General features: G+C 52.0%; 1 protein-coding gene across 2 annotated transcripts in view; it reads left to right on the forward strand.

The window, feature by feature from the left end:
• Evc2 (EvC ciliary complex subunit 2) overlaps positions 1-18,276 on the forward strand; it is an 88,661-nt gene that overhangs the window by 22,009 nt on the left and 48,376 nt on the right. The window contains exons 1-4 of one of the 2 annotated variants that reach the window (XM_033758773.1): positions 2,070-3,067; positions 3,186-3,320; positions 6,048-6,187; positions 14,973-15,297. In XM_033758773.1, the coding sequence (XP_033614664.1) occupies positions 2,912-3,067; positions 3,186-3,320; positions 6,048-6,187; positions 14,973-15,297 (756 nt within the window). In that variant the 5' untranslated portion in view covers positions 2,070-2,911. Of the gene's footprint in view, positions 1-2,069; positions 3,068-3,185; positions 3,321-6,047; positions 6,188-14,972; positions 15,298-18,276 lie in introns of those variants that run through there. The other variant, XM_010641809.3, reaches the window with a different exon arrangement.

Consider the following 18,276-nt stretch of genomic DNA (forward strand, 5'->3'; position numbering starts at 1 on the left):
TATGGTTTCCCATTACCTTCAAACTGTGGTCTGGGCCTTGGAGGGTAGTGGCCAGGATTTAATGGATGCCCACGGTGGACCTTTGACATCTTCTTTGTACCCATCCACATACAGAAAAGCTGGAAGAGTAAAATAGCATTCCTGCCACCAGAGAGAACCCTAGCTAAGATGTTAGCTTCTCGCCTCTGCAAGGCTGTGAAAATACTATTACATAACTGAAGCCAAACTCTATAAACAATTCTTCAGCATGTCTTTGCAACTTGCTATTGGATTCTCAGCCTCTAAGTCTCCCTTTTGAAAGGCCTTTTTGTCTAGCATCACTCTTCCTAAATGCAGCGATAGAATTCATCAGCGGCATCTGCTCCAGCTACTGTGTGATTAAAGGGGTGGCGATCACGGATGATTCTCAGGAGACAGAAGGAAAGTTAGTGAGACTTGTGGGGGTGGGAATTGGGGCTAGCCACCTCTTTTTCTTTATTCCCAAGGCAGTGCCATGTAAGGTAAATGTGCTCTTTGGAAACGTGCTTTCAGTGGGTTGTGGTGGGATCAGGCTGCAGCATTTTGTGGGACTCTCAGAGCTGCGGTTAACTTAGGCTGATCCTCGTGCTCCAAACGCGTTCAATTCCAGTGCTCACTGCTGCAGTGGTGGCCCCGAAGAAGACCCGTGGGCCACGGTGTACTCCCATCCCCGGCGTCCCACACACCCCTTTTGTCACAGCATCGCTGTCTCTTAAGCATCCCCTTAGTCTCTGCCCTTCCCTCTGGCCTAACAGTAGCTGTAGCTCACACGTACTGAGCGATCTCAGTGTGCTTTGCAGTGTCACACTGATGCTGCGTGTGCGTGCGCGTGTGTGTGTGTGAGATCACACAGTCTCGGTGCTGCCTCGTCACCCTTCTGCCTTCCTTCTCTCTGGATTTGCTGACCTGGACATTGCACACAAGTGTGCAGCTTTTGAAGGGACTGTCTTCTTCGGCTTACCGTTGTGTTTTGGGTCCCTCCCTGGTGCAGCTCACGTCAGATCACCCTTCCTTCATTAGCTGAGTGTATTCTGTGTGCCATGGTGTGGCTATACAGCCTTTTGTCATTTATTTATCAGGATGCTCCCCGCTATCAGCAATTATGAATGGTGCTACTGTGAACCTTTGGGTGCAAGTTTTGTGGGAACACCTGCTTTTGATCCTTTTCCATGCATACTCAGAAATGAAGTTTAGGGTGCGTGGTAATTTGGTTTGTAACGCTCAGGAACCACAAGGGCTGCTTTTGTCCTTGTCTTGCAGGCAAGGCACCTGCAGCTCAGAGAGGGGGAGACCAGCGTCCTGCAGCATGGTTGGGGCACAGCTGGACCCATCTAGGTCTCAGCGGGGGTTGGAGCCCTAGGTCTTCACCGCCACTTCCTGTTGTGCCACAGCCGTGTTTCTCACCCACCATTTCTTACCCTCTGCACACTGAGGCCGTGCAGCAGTCAGAGTCGACCCTGGCTGATCTGGCTATGTGTCTTCCTGCTTGAAATGCCATGCCCTCCTCCCATGGCCTTGGGATGGTGTGGCGAATCCCAGACCTGCTCTCAAAGGCACCTGGGCCCCAGGCTGCTTCTCTTGGCACCTGTAGGTCCTGCTTGCGACTCCCTCTCCCTGGCTTATTCTCCATGCCCACCCGGCCACCTTGCGAGAAGTGTCCTTTGGTCCTTTGACCTGAGATAGGGCCTCCGCTCGCAGTTCACCAGCTCCCCGGGCTGGGCCGGAACCTCACTGGTGCTTGGTACCTAATCAGTCTACATGAGCTACGGTGATGGTGGTGAGAGAGCGGTGGTGCGGAGGACAGTGGTTGTCTTAGTTACCTGTAAGTAAGAGGAGGGAGGGTGTATTGTAGCTCATGGTTTGTAGAGGTTTCAGTCCATAGTTGCATGGCTCCAAGGTGTGTTTGTCATGAGCAGAAAAATGTGAATCCAGCAGGCCTGAGAGCACTGTCCTTAGAAAGGCCAGCGTGATCCTGCCACTCCCCGGACGGGTCAGCCCGGCTCACCGTGACCAAACCGGTTTTACAAGAGAACGGTATTTATGCTGTACACCTGCCTCCCTCGGGGTCTGGAACCTTGTAAGCACCTGCACAGGGGCCCGAGGGCTCAGCCCTGAGCATAGACCCTGAGTTTAGAGTCCCTGCTGTGCTTCACATGCATGGTCACAGTGCGCTGCTGGGGTGGGGGGGCGCCTGGGCACATCCTGTGTTCCCTGGAGGGATCTGGGAAGCTGCGACCTCTCAGGGCTTTGCCCACTGCTTCTCCTTTCCTTTCTGGTTTTGCTGGGTGTCTTTGTGCTGTGAGCTTTTATGAGCCGGACCGCGGTGAGTCCACACAGTGAGTCATCGAACCAGTGGGTGATCTGGGGGCTCTGACGGTCAGTGCCTCCTTTGACACCACAGGAGAAGATCGGGACTGGGTGCAGGAAAAGTATGGGTTGTGATCTGGCTAGCAGAGCTCAGCTGCCCTGGCAGGAAGTCTGGGGTCAGGTGCTGCCCGTCACGGTGACCCTCAGGCTGGAACGGCTGTGGTCATGCCCCTGCTGTGCTCTGCCAGCTGATGTTGGCTGTCCCGGGAAGGGCATGACATCAAGTGATTCTGCCCTGGAACCTGGGGGTTGCCACAGTGCCATCTGCCCATAGCTGGGGACCTGGCCCTTCCTGGAAGGGGATCTGGGTGTGCAGCTCCTCGCCCACCAGCCATGCTCAGCGTGAGAGGGCCCTCGTGCTTACCCTGTCAGGCTGCAGATTGCCTGGCACACTGCCTGCCTCCTCGGCAGTGTGTCCCCCCCAGTGGGCATACTCTGTGCCTGTGGTGGGCAGTCCTCCTGGGGACAGCCTCATCTCCTCCTGGTCTGCCTTAGATTTGGTGCATATTCAGTGTGGGAACTTAACATGCTCAGTGCGAGTGATGGGCCGGGTGTGGGGCTGGGTGGCTCTGCTGCAAGCCCTCACTCCTCAGCCCTTGCCTGCCCCTCTAAACTCCACCAGGCAGCTCAGTCTCAGAGAGGGCCAGCCAGCCTCAAGGCGACCAGCCAGTCTCTGCTTGAGGTCAGTCTAGACCCTGACGGTCCCTCTCGCCCCTGCAAAGCCTCTTGGCCATCTGCTTGGCCTGGAAGAGGGGCCGTGTGACCACGTGTGACTTCCTGTCTCCCTCCTGCCCCTGCAGGTCCTCTCCCACCATGGCCTCCATGCAGCAGGCTTCTTCATTGCCTTCCTCGTCTCCCTGGTGCTGAGCTGGGTGGCGCTTTTCTTCCTGGCACGCTGTCGGTGTCTGCCTGGGAGCCTGCTTGCAGGACACCAGGTGAGTCTTCCTGCCAGGGCATCGAAGCTCCTGGGGGCGGTTCAGGATGGACATTCATCCCAGCCTGACAGTGGACGGCAGACCCAGCTGGTGACTTCCAGGCCCCTCCAGAGGCCGAGGTGCTGCTCCTGGGTGCCTCATCACGAGCCTTTTCAGAAGCTCCCTGGCGATTCTCCTCCAGGCTGTTTTTAGTTGACATAATAATTGCACAAGCTTCTGGGGCACAGTGGTGTGTTTTGATGTATGTGGGCGCTGTGATGATCAAACCAGGGCAGTGAGTATAGGTTCCTGACATTCACGGTTCTTTGTGCTGGGAATGTTCAGCGTCCTCTGTTCTGGCTGGGCATGCACGGCACATCTCTGCCAACTGTCATTGCCCTCCCGTGCGATGGCAGAGCCCTGCTTCCTCCCCTCACCCGGCTGTGGCACTGTGCCTGCTGGCCAGCCTTTCCCGTCCCAGCCTCCTGTCGCCTCTGTTCCGCTCTTTACCCCGGGACATCAGCTGTTGAAGTGAGGGTGGGTTCCACACACGAGCGGGATCATGCGGCCCTTGTCCTTCCGTGCCTGGCTCATTTCACTGCACATACCATCGTCCAGCTCATTCACCTTGTGACAGCCTGTTGTCTCTGCAGTGAACAGTATTGCACTGTGTGTCTGTCCATTTTCTTTACCTTCATCTCTGTTGGATACTTTGGTTGATTCTGTATTTGCCCCGAGTGATTTTTCACCGGTGGATGGGTGGGAAGACTCCACACGTGAGCGCCCGCCTGTGCGCTGCCCCAGTTCAGGCCCATTCTACAGCACCGCCGTCCTCGAGGAAACCCACCTCCTCAGCCTGGCTTCTGTCACCTCTCCCGCTGTTCTTCACATCGCAGCACTTGCCCTCACGCCCATGGCTTAGTGTGCCCCAGGGCGCTGCTCACCCTTGTGTGCTTCTTCTCCTTTCCCAGACTGGCACAGTTCTTACCCATCTTTGTCTAAACTCTGGCATCTCCTTCCCCTGAAGCCATCGCTGGCCACTTCCTGGCAGGCTAGGGGGGGGTCTCTCTGGGTTCCTCCAGCTTCTGTGGACTCTGGCAGCTCTTACCAGAATGTGCCAGCTCTGACTCTGCACCCCTCCATCCCTTGGTCTCGGTTCCTGCAGAAGCGCACCCCGAGACATGTTTCAGTTTCTGGTAGGTTGCATAGGAAGCGGTCCTCGGGAATAATGGGGTGAAGGCCGGCATCGCCGTTCAGGAAGGGATGGAGGCACTGGCTGGGGATTTGGCCGAGTGATGCTCAGCCGCTGGAGTGAGCCGTGTGGCAGCCCACTGGTCTGCTGTGGGCCCCTTGCTTGGGGGACCTGTGCTTGGGAGACACTGCACAGGGATGGAGTGGTGACTGAGTGCTCTTCCAGTTGATGGGTGGAGGGACAGAGCAAGGAAGGCGAGAGGCCTGCCGGAGAGCCACAGGAGATCCCTTTTTCAAGGGCATCTTTGGAGGTGGGTCTGTCCCCACAGGGCCACGGAGCGCCGGAGCCACTGTGCCTCAGTGTCCCTCACAGGTCCCACACCTGGGCAGAACACCTGCCATCCAGCCCCCTCTCTCAGTTTGTGGAGAACACCGTGGTCCCTGAAGTCAAGCAGCCAAGCCAGGGTGGGACTTGGCTTCTGGGGACCCCACCTCTCCAGAGGCAGAAGCCTTGTCCCCACCATGGGGTCCCTTGCTAGCCCTGTCCCTGCCTGCTGGGGTGAGGGAGACGTTGCCATTTCAGAGTGCATCCAGCCCTCTGTCTCCTTGGCGAGAGAGAGCAAGGAGAAGAAAAGTGCCTGTGTGCATTTCTCCGGGCTGTCATCCGTCAGGAGGACAGATGTGCCCTGCTACTGTGATGGGGACAGAATTTATTTCCTGGAGATTAAAGGCAGATTGGTACAACATCGGGAGGACAACTGCACAGTGGGTGAATGTGATTAAGGTCTGAGACCCTCGCAGTATTTTTCCCTGCCATTGCAGAATGGAATCTTTGCACATTTTTCTTTTTTTGCCAGCATGGTGGCAACTGGTGAGACCATGTGCTGTAAAACAGAAGCGAGCTGCCAAATCAGAGCACCTTGGAGAATGTAAGGTTCCTTCTGAGCCGTGGAGCTGCAGCATATTATCACAGTGCTCTGAGCCTGTCTCTTCCTTTGCAAACTGGGGACACCAGCACTTTTTTGTGGCAGTTTCATGGTTATCACACATACAGTGCTACCTGGGACAGGAACAAGAATTCTTAAATGTGGGCTGTGACTGTCAGCCGTTTCTGCAGAATTAATGATCTTGGGGGCAGAAAGCAGCGATCTCATCTATCCAGTAAGAAAGTTGGGCTTAATTTTCTTTAGTCACTTTGATCTCCTAATCCTGTGTTCCAGTTAGAAAGCAGCCAGCTCCATGGTGTTGAGGACCATCGAGCCAGTTACGAGTTTTCCTGTACCCGATGATGGTAAACTATTTCTGTAGGTCTCTGCAGGTTGAGAGGCTTTTTCCATCTATTGCTTTGTTGTATCCCCACAACGCCCTTGTGCAGGGCCATTGGAGCTGTGGCCCCAGGGAAGTGCAGTGGCTCGGTGACTTCCCCTGGCATTCCCAGAGTCCCCGGTGTGGCAGGCTGGCCAGGTCCTCTGCCTGCAGATGCGGCCTTTCCTGCTGTCCCACACATGGCATCCTGAGAAGGCCTGCTCAGTGGTCATCTCTGCACCTCTCTCCCAGATGCAGGATCCTGAGAGCAAGCTGGAGCCCTCGCCGTTCACCTCAGCGAATGGTATCAGCGAGGATCTCACCCTTAACGACCAGATGATCGATATCCTCACTTCTGAGGACCCTGGGAGGATGCTGCAGGCCTTGGAAGAGTGAGACTCCTGGATCCCCCTGTGGTTGGGCGGAGCGGATGAGTGTCCTCTCTGGGTTCTTCCTCCTTTATCATCATTCAGTGTCATAATCCCACAGCCGCTGTGCGCTGAATGCCGCGCTTGGCATTTCGTCTGAGCCTAGGTAGTGCAGTAGGGCAGTGCAGTGTGCTGAGCAAGCAGGTGTGTGACAGGTGTGATCAGACCGTTCGCTAGCAGGAAGGCGAGGGCTGGCAGCCTCCTCACCTCCCGGATGGGAGTCCCTAACCTGCCTCCTTGGGACGCTGCGCAGATAATGATGTGAAAGACACTCGAGGCCAAAGCATCCTTCGGGCCTCTGAGCCTGGGCCCCATGGGCAGGTACTGAGAGACGCGTCTGGACCATTGGCACCGCTGTACTCCGTCCCAAGGTGACAGCACCACCCACCACCGTGACTGTGATCACTGTGTACAGTAAACACGTACTGATCAACATTTTAAAAAATGAAAACAGCATTGAAAATAGGAGGGCTGGGAAGCAAACTTGAGGAGCTGCCTGATGCTGTCTGCCTGGGCCGTGTGGAAGAAGCAGCCCTCGGACTGACTGAGTCCAGGCAGCCTTGCCTCTTCCTTCTTAGGGTGCCCCCTGGTGGGGCTGGGCGGAAGGCCCACTGTGTCCGCTGAGTGCAGGACCCAGCTGGCAGTGTGGAGGGAGTCGGGCCTGCCTCATCCGTGTCTGACTCCCCAGCGTGGCTGGGGTGTTTCATGCTTCGTGCAGCCATCCCGGTGCCCTTCTCCCCTCAATTCCCTGCTCAGCGTGCCAAGGATGACGGTTTAAAAGCTGCTGCCTCGGCTCCTTCCTCAGTCCCAGGGAGGAAAGCTGGTGGCGCAGGTTCCCAAATGTCACTTAGATAAGAACAGCTGATTAGCACAGTGATTCCTAGATAAGGTTTGCACCACCCCCAAAGAAAACCTCACGAACATGAAAAGTAGAGGAAATGCATTTGATTTGTGTAATCAGTGCTAGGATATTTAATTTGCAAATAGGTAGCACTCTAACCTTCCAACCGGATTAAGTGGCCCCTTATAATGGAAAAGTCTTAATCCTCTCCTGTTTGTTTTTGCTCTAAAAAGTGATGGGGTACAAGAAGCCCGGTCTTCGTTATTCCTGTGTTGCTGTGAGAGTTTAGGCAGGGTCTGTAATTTGCGGCTTGAGTGGAATAGAGATGTTGATGCTCATGAAGAATTCACTAAGGTAATCGCACAGTGGCTCCTGAGTTTTGTGCTTGTTTCCACTCGGGAGTGGATCCGATTTTGCCTGAAGAGTGTGTGACACTGATTATCGGGCGTGGCCTGAGAGTGTGCAGCTTGAGAGCTAAATTTACCCCTCTCCCCACTCACCCGTACCCCAGCATTCACTATTCGTCGAATACCAATTCAGTATCAGATACGGTGCTTGGATGCTCGTTGCAGGGACCTGGTCTTTTGTTTCTTTTAATCGTAGCATTTTCAATTACTTTTAATCTTTCCATCTTGACTCATAGTCAGGTTTAGGAGTACCCAGAAAGAAAATATCCTTCAAAATGTGAGGGGCTCCGTATGCGTGGAAATCCCTGACAGTTTCCCACTGAAAATAGCCTTTTCCTCCAGCACGTCATTTATTCTGCTTGTAATTCCCACTCGAGGTTTGGCTGGCATTCTAAATGCGCCCTCAGGTGACTTGTCTGTCACCTCCTTTCCGAGCTGATCTGAGCCGTACCTTTGTGACCTCTTCCGATTCAGTTTTCTCGGACAGTGATTCCTGGACAGCTTGATTTGGCTTCTGCATCATTTATTCATAGGCTGCTTCTTACAGAGAGGGTTTGAAGGCGGAATATTCACCTTGGCTTTTATCTGACTCTTTGTTGCAACAGTGGAGGGGGCTGGGACCCCACCGATGCCAGGACCAGGAGCGAGGCGGGGCCGGCAGACTGGCAGGATCTGGAAGCTGAGCACTGTGGCTCCAGCTGGCTTGGGGTGGGGCTTGGGGATGATGGACGTGGCCTGGCCCCTTCGCACCTGTGATTTTTATTAGTTTCCCGCAGCAGCTGCCATTCTTAGCCCAGGATGCTGAGGTTCAGCATGGCTCACTGGTTTCGCTTGAGGTCGCACAGGAGGTAATGGACTTCCATCCACACCTGACTGCTTTCAACGCAGCTATTCCGCTGAGACAACAACCTTTGAAAAAGGTAGATCTTAGAATTCTGATAAAAGCAAAGAAAACAAGAACAAAAAGCAGCCCAGACCTGTGTGGACTTCCTGTTACTTGAAGGAAGCTGGGCACTGTCCTGATGCTACCGACATTGCCTTGGCCATCTCTAAATTGCTCTGTGTGAGGAAGGTGTTCCGTGTTTGTAGAGTTGGATTTTTAAATACATGCATCGAGTGGTTCTTTATGGCCAACCATATGTGCTTCTTTGGGTTACAACTCCTGCCTCTTTTGAAATTTTGTATTTTTCTCAGTACGCGTTCGCAGTGCATAATGATCACACTCATCGAGACGTGTCTCTCTTGCTCTTTGCAAACGTCTGCAGAGAGGTGCCTGTGTAAAAACCCGAAGCCTGAGAAAATGAAGCTGCTTGCCTGAGGCTCTCCTGTTGTTCCTTCTCTGGGTTGCTTGTTCTCAAGTGCAGTACTTTTAAAACAGTAACTGGTAGACCATTTCAGCACATCCTTGCCAAGCATCCTCCTGTGCCAGGCTCTGTGGTGGTCCTGCCGGCCCTCAGTGAACAAGAAATAGCCTTGGTTTTGTCCCTGTAGAGCGGACACAAGCAAAGTACCACACTGCACACTGAGACAGATGTTTGGGTCTGCGCCATGAGGTGGAGCTGAAAAGGGGCAAAGGGCATAGGTCCGCGACACAAGCCTGCAACCCCAGCTCTCTGGGAGGCTGCATCCCAGTGTTAGGGCCCTGGGTTCAATCGCTAGTATTTAAAAAAAGGCCCTGCCCTTTTCTCAGGGGTGAGGAGGGCAGTGAGCATTGGAGGGTGAGAAAGAGGGGCCGGCCAGGCTGGCAGGTGCGGGGCACAGGGGAGGGAGGGTCCTGCAGCCCTGGCTTCTCCTCTGACCCTCAGGGCTGCCCCCTGTACATTTAATGCCTCTGTACCCCTTCTCACCATGCACAGTAGGCATTCTAACGGGCAGGGGCTCTCCATCCTGCTCATGGTTTGTCCCCAGGGCCTCAGATAGTGCCCGGCACACGTGACCAATGCCCGCAGGAAGTGGTAGGCTTCCTAGAAAGTCCTTGCAGTTCACTGAGAGACTGAGGTTACCAGGCAAAGATTAGGTGAAGGACCAATGTCATGCAAGCCAGAAGACAACACCCAGATGTGGTGTGTCTCCGAGGACGCCTGGCTGTGGCTGGGACATGCTGGCTGGGTGAGATTCAGCTGAGGACGTGCCAGGTACAAGCGAAGCCTGTGCCCCTCAAGCTGGGAAGGCAGGAGGTCATGTGTAGGTGGGTGTGTGGCTTGGGAGCACATGGGGCACTCCTGCCTGATGCTTCTCACTGAAGGACAAGGTGGGGACACCAGGGCAGAAAGGGGAGGGAGGAAAGTCAGGCACAGTGCAGGGCTCCCCTCTGCTCCCTAGAGAAGCACGCAGGGACTGTGGTCACACTGAGTACCCCTGTGCAGCAGGGATCCTGTGGCTGTTCAGGGCGCCTTCCTCTGTGGCCTGGATGACTGGGTGTGGGCCCCACGGGCAGGAACTCAGGCGAGACATCTGGACAGGGGGGTTTGAGTCCCAGCACTGCCTCGGGTTTCTGTGGCGATGGGGAGACAGTGCCCGCCTCATGCGGTCAGGTAGACCCAAGGCCAGCCCAGCGCTATGCGTGTGAATGGCTTTTGCAGGCCTGGGAGAGGACAGGGAGAGTCTTCTGGCTGTGGTGCTACCCTGCTGCGTCCTCAGTGGCTTCAAACAGCAGAAGCTTCCTCTTTCCCAGTCCTGGGCCCAGAAGCCCGAGTCAGTTCCGCTGGGCCGAAGTCGAGGACTGAGCAGGGCCATACTCTCTCCGGACGCCCTAAAGACAAGTGCTCCCGGCCTCTTCCAGCTTCTGGTGGCCGTGGTGGCTGGGTGGGTGACAGATCAGTCCAGTCTCTGCCTCTCGTGGCCTCCATCTCCCCGCGTGTCTCCAGTCTCCTTCCCTGGGAAGACACTTGCGACCGGATTCGGGGCTCACGGGAGAGCCAATCTCTCGTAAGACCCCGTGTCCAACCCCTTCACTCCACTGTACCCGAAAGCCCCTTCTCCTCTTAAGGCCACATCTGGAGGCTGCAGGGACGAGGCCCTGACCTGTCTGGGTTGTTACTCAAAGAAGCAGCTGTGAAATCTGAAGAGAATGAGGGCGGGATGGGGCCGTGGGAAGAGTGGAAGAAGGGGCCGAGGGTCCCTGGCTTATGAGGCAAGTGGTGAGATCGCTTCTGGGCTGCTCTGGAGGGTTCCGTCTGACGGAGGCCTAGCGGAGAGCTCACCTTTCCATGAAACCTTGGCCGGCCAGGCCTCAGAGCCGGGTCTCTGACCTCCAGGCTCCCTTTTCTGTGCAGAGGCTATGCAAGAACCTCCTGTCCCCCAAGACAGGATAATATGTAGAGAATGTCCCAGCATGGCTGACATGGATTCCCTTAACTGCTGTGACAGAGAGGAGTTGAGATCCAGGATGAATCTCCTTGACTTAAAGACTGAAGCATGGCTGTGTGTCCCCAGGCCACTGCTCCTGCTCACTGCAGCCAGAGGGTTGACTTGGCCCCAGCGTGGCTTCCTTCAGCAGCAGTGGCATCGGGGGCTGCCTGGGGTGGGGGAGCCTTGGCTCCTTGCTCCTAGTTAGGCTACCCTGCAAGCCAAGCTCGTGTTCTCAGTGTCCCATGTGGGAATCCATAAGATTGGCCCAGCTCTAGGAGCTGTGGGATGTAAGGAACCGAAGTAAATCCCCACCTGTGACACAATGGCCCTTGGCCATGAGGGCTGCTGCAGCCCAGGTCTGGTCAACATCTCCACGGGGCAGGCAGGGCTGCTGGGGGATGAAGAGTGGCCTCCCAGGCCCCTCGAAGAGATCGAGCTCAGCGGGTTGTGATGTCGTCTGAACAGACTGTCCTCCTTTTCTCTCTCCCTCCCTCCCTCCCTTCCTTTCTTCCACCCAACCACCTGGCCATCCATTCATTTACCCACCTATCCACCTATCTATATGCATTTGTTCTCCATTATCTTCTTTACCACAAAGGACGATACTAACAAAGCCTGTGGCAGACATGACAACAGCGACAACAATGAAAGTAACACTTTTCCAGTTTGTGTTTTGTGCCTGCTGTTGCATCGCGGTGGGGTAGAGGATAGAGCAAGGATGCAGTGCCTCATGTCACTGGTTCAGGCCCCAAATCGGCCACTTCATAGTTACATGACTCTGAGCAAGGACCTTTTAATTTTTTTCTTGCTTAGTTTCTTCAACTGTAAAACACAGGCTAATCACCTTCCTTATAAAATTAATGTGAGGATTAAATGCCTAAGATGTGTAAAGCTACTAAAACAAAGCCTGTACTTTGGAGGCATTATTATTAATCCTCTCAATGAGGTCCACTCAATGTAGTGATCACAGTCTCACTTTACCTAGGGGAATGAGGCTCAGGGATGTTACTGATGCACCCGAGCAAACCCAGTTCCTGAGGGGTGAAGCTGAGATTGGAAGCTAAGTGGGTGACTCAAGCGGAGAATGAGATCACGCCACCTGCGTGGAAATGATTGGCTGTGCTCAGAAGGACGTGAGGAGGGAAGTTCGCAGAGGAAGAGGGCTCCCTCCTTCTGTTCCCAAGCTGTCTGTCCTGTTGGCGTGTGACCAGCAAGTAGGCGGGAAGTGGGCAGACGTAGGGGACACTCAGGACTGAGAGTTCTGTGTGTCTTCCCCCAAGGAGTAGCTCAGTGCCTGGAGACAGAGCTCACAGTCTGACTTTTAACCATAAACTTTAAGAGGAGACAGGTCCTGTGGACAGGTGCAAACTGCAGACCCCCGGTATGTTACAGTCTGTGTGTTCATAACAGCTCAATGGTAACACTGATACATAAGTTTTATGATGCTTTGCTCATATACAATGGTTATTTGTACCCTTACTTGTTTAATTTTTTGAAGGTTTTTTTCCCCACATTGCTTTAAACTCTATTTATTCATTTATTTTTATTTATACCATCTTATTTATACCATATTGAGTCCCAGCACTGCCTCTCGGGTTTCTGTGGTGATGGGGGACAGTGCTCACCTCATGCGGTCAGGTAGAGGACAGGGAGAGTCTTCTGGCTGTGGTGCCACCCTACTGCGTCCTCAGTGGCTTCAAACAGCAGAAGCTTCCTCTTTCCCAGTCCCGGGCCCAGAAGCCCGAGTCAGTTCCGCTGGGCTGAAGTCGAGGACTGAGCAGGGCCACACTCTCTCCGGATGCCCTAAAGACAAGTGCTCCCGGCCTCTTCCAGCTTCTGGTGGCCGTGGTGGCTGGGTGGGTGACAGATCGGTCCAGTCTCTGCCTCTCGTGGCCTCCATCTCCCCGCGTGTCTCCAGTCTCCCTCCCTGGGAAGGTATTTATTCTCCAGCTACAATTTAGATAGTAACCATCCTCAGGAGATGTTTTCCCCCAATTTCTATTGCTCAGGCCCTCAATTGGACAGGCTGTCCATGTGATTTCTGGCCCCAGCGTGGAGTCTTGGGGGATTATCTGTCCATGAAAGTTGGCTTCTGATGAATATTCCAGGCTCACTAATACTGAATTAGTTTTTGTAATTTTACTCTGCTGACTCCAGCAACTTCAAGATGCTAGATTTGTATGTAAAAAAGGCTGTGGGTCTTAAGTTCTCCTCCAAACTGATGGTCATATGATTAAATGTTCAAAAGAATATTTACTGCCCTGTGCACCAAATCCTGTCCTAGTTTTAATCTGACACCTTGCTCACCATTCACTGAGAACTTGATTAATTCTTATATGATCCGAATGAGAAGAAAAGACATTAATGTCACTCTCCTCCTCTTTTTATCATCAGTAGCTGATCGAAGTATTAGTCAGCTCCTGGATGAGTGGAGCTGTGCTGTTTCTTGTAGAAAGATGTCATCGTGGGCGAGCCCAGGCATCAGAGCAATGGTCTATGCTTAGGAAGTGCATCATCTTGTGCACTGAATGTGGCTCCAAGTCCTGTGTAAATTCTCTCATCTCCAAGAGGCACAATCCTTGTGCAGGTTGCATATGCACAAACCTAGGCAGAGCAACTGAAATGTTTGCCTTCAAAGTGCAAGGACAAAATGACATTTTTGTGACCCCTCCCCAAAAAAAAGGAGGAGAAGGGAGAGGGAGAGGGGAGGGGGGGAGGAGGGGGAGGGAGAGGGAGAGGGAGAAGGAGAAGAAATTTCCCCAGGAAAGCCATATGCAGATGCTGCCAACTCGGCATGTCTTTGAAATAGTGAAGAAGTTTAAGAATCAGAGCCCAGCAACTGTGGCTCAGGATGTCTTAGTCGGCCTTATGGTGTCTTTAGGGACTTGCTAACATTTGACCCTATGATTTTATTTGTGGGATTTTGTACAGAGAAAATTATTGTGAATATCAAAAACTCTGTACAGTGATGTTTACTTCATGGTTATTTTAGATTATATAGTAGGAGAGCAGTTAATTGAATGGTGGTTTATCAGATGGTGGAAGTTTTGCAACCATTGTAAAGAAAATATACATGCCTGTTGCAATGCTAATTGGGAAAAGGAGGACACAGTTATACTTACAGCTATACAGATAGTGTACATTTATGGAAAAGACATGCATGGAAAGAAACACTGGGAAAACATGGCAAGATGCCTTCACTGATTGTAATTCAATGGTGGACCAACAGTGAATGAAATCTTTTTCTGTGTCCTCTATTTTCCAGATTTTAAAAAATCATGAACATAATTTTTCCTAGCTTTTATAGAAGTCTGATTAACATACCATAAGCCTCCCCTATGTATGAGTGTGGTCTGGTGTGTGTGATAAGTGTACACCGTCACACCACACACGCAGTTGCTCGTGGAAACAATCATGGTGAAGGGCATGGAGGAGGAAAGCTACTCAAGTTATGGCAGCCAGTAGCACAGAGAGAACAGGAAGAGAGCCAGAGAGCAGAGGGGCCTGGACAGGATATCCCCTTAAGGTACACCCCAGGGACCTACTTCCTACCATTGGACCCCACCTCCCAACAGTACATTCAGCTATGAACTCAGGAGTGGATGAGTTTGGGGGAACATTTTAGATCCAAACCATTATAGTACATTTGTCACAGCTCACGAACTAAATGCCAATATGTCGTTATTACCTAGAGTCTGTGATTTGTTTAGATTTCCTCCGTTTTTTAGTTTGATTCTTTGTTTTTTCTACCCCAGGATCTCGTTCCGGATATAACATTACATTTAGTTGTCATATCTGAAACTCAATTTTTAATTGGAAAAGTGTAAAATAAACTTTATTTTTAAATCCTTAAATATATTAGCTCTCCTCTTTCCCTGTTGGTCTTTGAGCTGTTGTTGACTTGTTGACAAAGACATGTTGGGTATTACTGCTATCCCTGTGGTTCCTGGCATCTTACAAGTTTACTCAGTAAGAATCTGCTAACTTAGTGACGGGCCTTCGTTAGCTAGGTGGAGCATAAGGGAGAGAGGAAAAGAAGGAAGAGAAGGAAGAAAGAAGGGCCTAACCTGTGAAGCGCAGGCACTGTGGGGGCTCTGGTTTCTCTTGTGGTTTTATAGACTAGAGCTCTTTTGACCTCTGTGTTTCCCAGGTTGGAGATTGCAACCCTGAACCAGGCTGATGCAGATCTGGAGGCTTGTCGAACCCACATCAGCAAGGATATCATTGGCCTTCTGCTGAGAAGTCTGACCAGTGGAGGTCACCTCTCCCCACAGGTGGAGAGGAGGATCGGTTCTGTTTTGAAAGAACAGTTTCTGCTGCTGGAGAATGAAGTACAAGAAGAGTGTGATCGTAAGATGTTGGCATGGACAGCAGAATGTGACCTGGAAACAAGAAAGAAGACAGAAAACCAGTACCAGAAGGAGAGGGAAGCAATGGAGGAAGCAGAAGAGTTGCTGAAACGTGTTAGTGAGAGGGTAAGGACGCTCTGAAGGCATTCACGTGCCTCATTTCTCCTCAGATTCGTCATTCACTCATGCACCCATCTGTCTATCCATCACCATCTAGCCAATGATATATCCATCCACTTATCCATGTGCCCATCCATCCATCTATCTGTCCAGTCATCCGTCTATCCATCTGTCCATTCATCCATCCATCCATCTATCCACCCCTCCGTCCATCCACCTCTCCATCCATCCACCCATCCGTCCATCCATCTATCCACCCATCCAACCATCCATCCACACATCCACCTATCCACCTATTCACTGACCCACCACCTGACCATTCACCTACCTATCCATCCATCCATCCATCCATCCATCCATCCCTTTTACCCATCTACCTCTCCATTCAGTCATCCACCTATTCATCCAGCTACTTATCCTCCATCCACCCACCCATCCATCCATCCATCCATCCATCCATCCATCCATCCATCCATCTCTTCTGGATTCATTCAGCAAATATTTAGGGATCACTTACCATTTTTCAGGCCACTAGGGTAGGCCCTATAGGTACTGGGTAAAATAAGACATAGATCTTGTGTTTTAAGGGATTTGTAGTTGAACAAAGGATCCTCATGAATGAACAATGAACCATGTTATAATAGAGAGTTGTCTGTGGTATCGTGGGAGATCCTGGGCTGAGTGGAAAGGCACTATTTGCAGAGGACGTGGTTCCTAGATGGTGGTGACTTTAGGGTGCAGATCTGTCTTTGGAGGTCACAGTTCTCACCCCCATGGACCTGGTGTCAGACAAACTGGAGTCCTGTTTTCCTAGTTCTGCTCCTGAGGGCCACACTCACCTTTCCAAGACTGACAGCACCTGTCAGGTAGGCTGGGAGAAGGAGTACAGAAAGAGCAGCCCCCAGGGTCTGGCTGCAGGTGACACTCAGTTCAGGTGCTCAGTTCTTAGAGTTCTGGGCACTGAACATCCCCAGGGCCAGCTGTACTGGTCAGAGAGCAGCTCTTTCTTTCAAATGAGGTGCCTGTCACTGCCTTGGAAGAAGGAGAGTAGCCCAGGAGTGCCAGATCCAATCAAGCCTGGCTTCTGTCAGGCTTGTTCAGTCTGTTTCCCTTAAGCCTGCATGTCCCGTTTGGACACCTGGCATCTGGGGGAGGCCCGACAGCTGCTTAGGAGCTCAGTGTCCACGTCCTTCCTGCCAGCTAAACACAGGGTTTCCCAGAAGTTGGCAAATAATTTTCGAGTTGGCAGTTCATGGGTCACAAGAGGCCACCTGTCTCCGACATGGGCTTGGAAGTAAAGACAGAGGCGACCCTCCCTGTCCCCGACCTTTTACCTTGCTCCTAGGCCTCTTCTTGCCACAATGATGTCATGCTTCAGGCTGTGACTTGGGTACTGTTTAGTGTTGGTATGACTTTCCTATGGCATCCAGAAGAAATTACCATTGATTGATGCCTTAAAACAAAAATAAACAAACAAAAAAAGGCATCAATTTTGTCATAGTTCTGGAGGCCAGAGGTCCAAATCCAGATGTTGTGTCCCTCCCAAGTCCCAAGGGGAGGGTCCTTCCTTGCTGCGTCCAGCTTCTGGTGGCTTCAAGTGTTCTTTGGGCTTTAATTGAATCACTTTGATCTCTGCTCCATCTTCATATGGCCTTTTTCCTGAGGCCCTGCCATCTCCTTTTCTACCTCTTATCAAGACACTTGCCATTGGATCTAGGGATTGTCCAAGTGTCATTGGATTTAGGGCGCATCAGATAACCCAAGATGATCTCACAAGAACAAAGCCCTTTCTTCCAAATGGGACCATGTTTACAGGTTCTGGGGGAGGACTGGAGATAGATGTCAGGGATCACATCATTCAGCCACCTCCAGCCTCCTGCTCTCTGCTTCCTGCGGCTGTCACAACAGGGCATGTGATCAGCATCATGTTTCCCTGAGCCTGGCCCATAGGATGAATGTGTGAATAGCCCTGTTCAGCCCCTGAACAATCTCACCACCTCTCTCTTTCTTTTCTGTTTTTCTATGGTCCATAAGTTGAGAACAGTTTTTACATTTTAAAAGAGTTGTGAAACAAAACAGATGAAAGTCAGAGACCTTCTGTGGCTGTAAAGTCCAAAAGATTTACCTGGCTCTTTGCAGAAAGTTTGTCAAACAAGCCTAAAAGGACAAAAAAAAAAAAATCTGAAAATAAAGTAGTCAACTGAAAAGTATCCAACCATTGAACAGCAGAGACCCACGCACTGCGCCACTGACTGCCTTCTGGCTGTGGACCTCACCTGGACCCACAGCGTGGGCCTGGTGCCCACTGCCCCACATTTCTGCATACCTGCCAGCTCACGTAGTTCCACATTTATGAACAGAATATATGGTTTATGCAATTTGCACAATTACATCTTGCCCATTTTCACTTTGCATCACAGCGTAAACAGTTTTCTGATTTTATTATATCCTCTTAAAAATATGATGCAAAGGAAAGAGCTCAAATTTACTTAGAGCTCCTTGTGTGCCCGGTGTTAGTCTATGCATATCACGTGGGTAGAATCCCACTTTGGCAAGGAGGAAACTGGGACATGAAGATGTTGTCCATGTCCCCCAGGTGGCACCAGGACTGTCACCCAGCCATTCGGCCCCTAACCAATGGCCCCTAACCACTGCACCCCTGTGGCTACCCTTGTGCATTGGGATGTCATATCCCTGTGCTGTGCGCTCCATGTTAACCCATGCTATTGGCTGTCTAGTGTTTCTAGTGCTTTTGCTACCTGAAGATGACCTGAGGTGCCAGGTTGGTTGTCAGGGGCATGGAGGGCTGCAGTTGGCACTGCCTTTGCTTCCATTTCCGTGTGAGACCTGATCCTTCTCAAGCTCTGAACCTGTGTCCTTCAGGGTTTGCTGTAGTCTGTCCTCTTCCGGCCCCTTCCCTATTGGTATTCAATGGGGGACAACACTGCTCTGAATCCCAGGGGTCACCGTGGGCACACGGACTGC

Source organism: Fukomys damarensis, unplaced genomic scaffold (assembly GCF_012274545.1).
Source record: "Fukomys damarensis isolate Sample0158 unplaced genomic scaffold, DMR_v1.0_HiC HiC_scaffold_35, whole genome shotgun sequence".
NCBI lineage: Eukaryota > Metazoa > Chordata > Mammalia > Rodentia > Bathyergidae > Fukomys > Fukomys damarensis.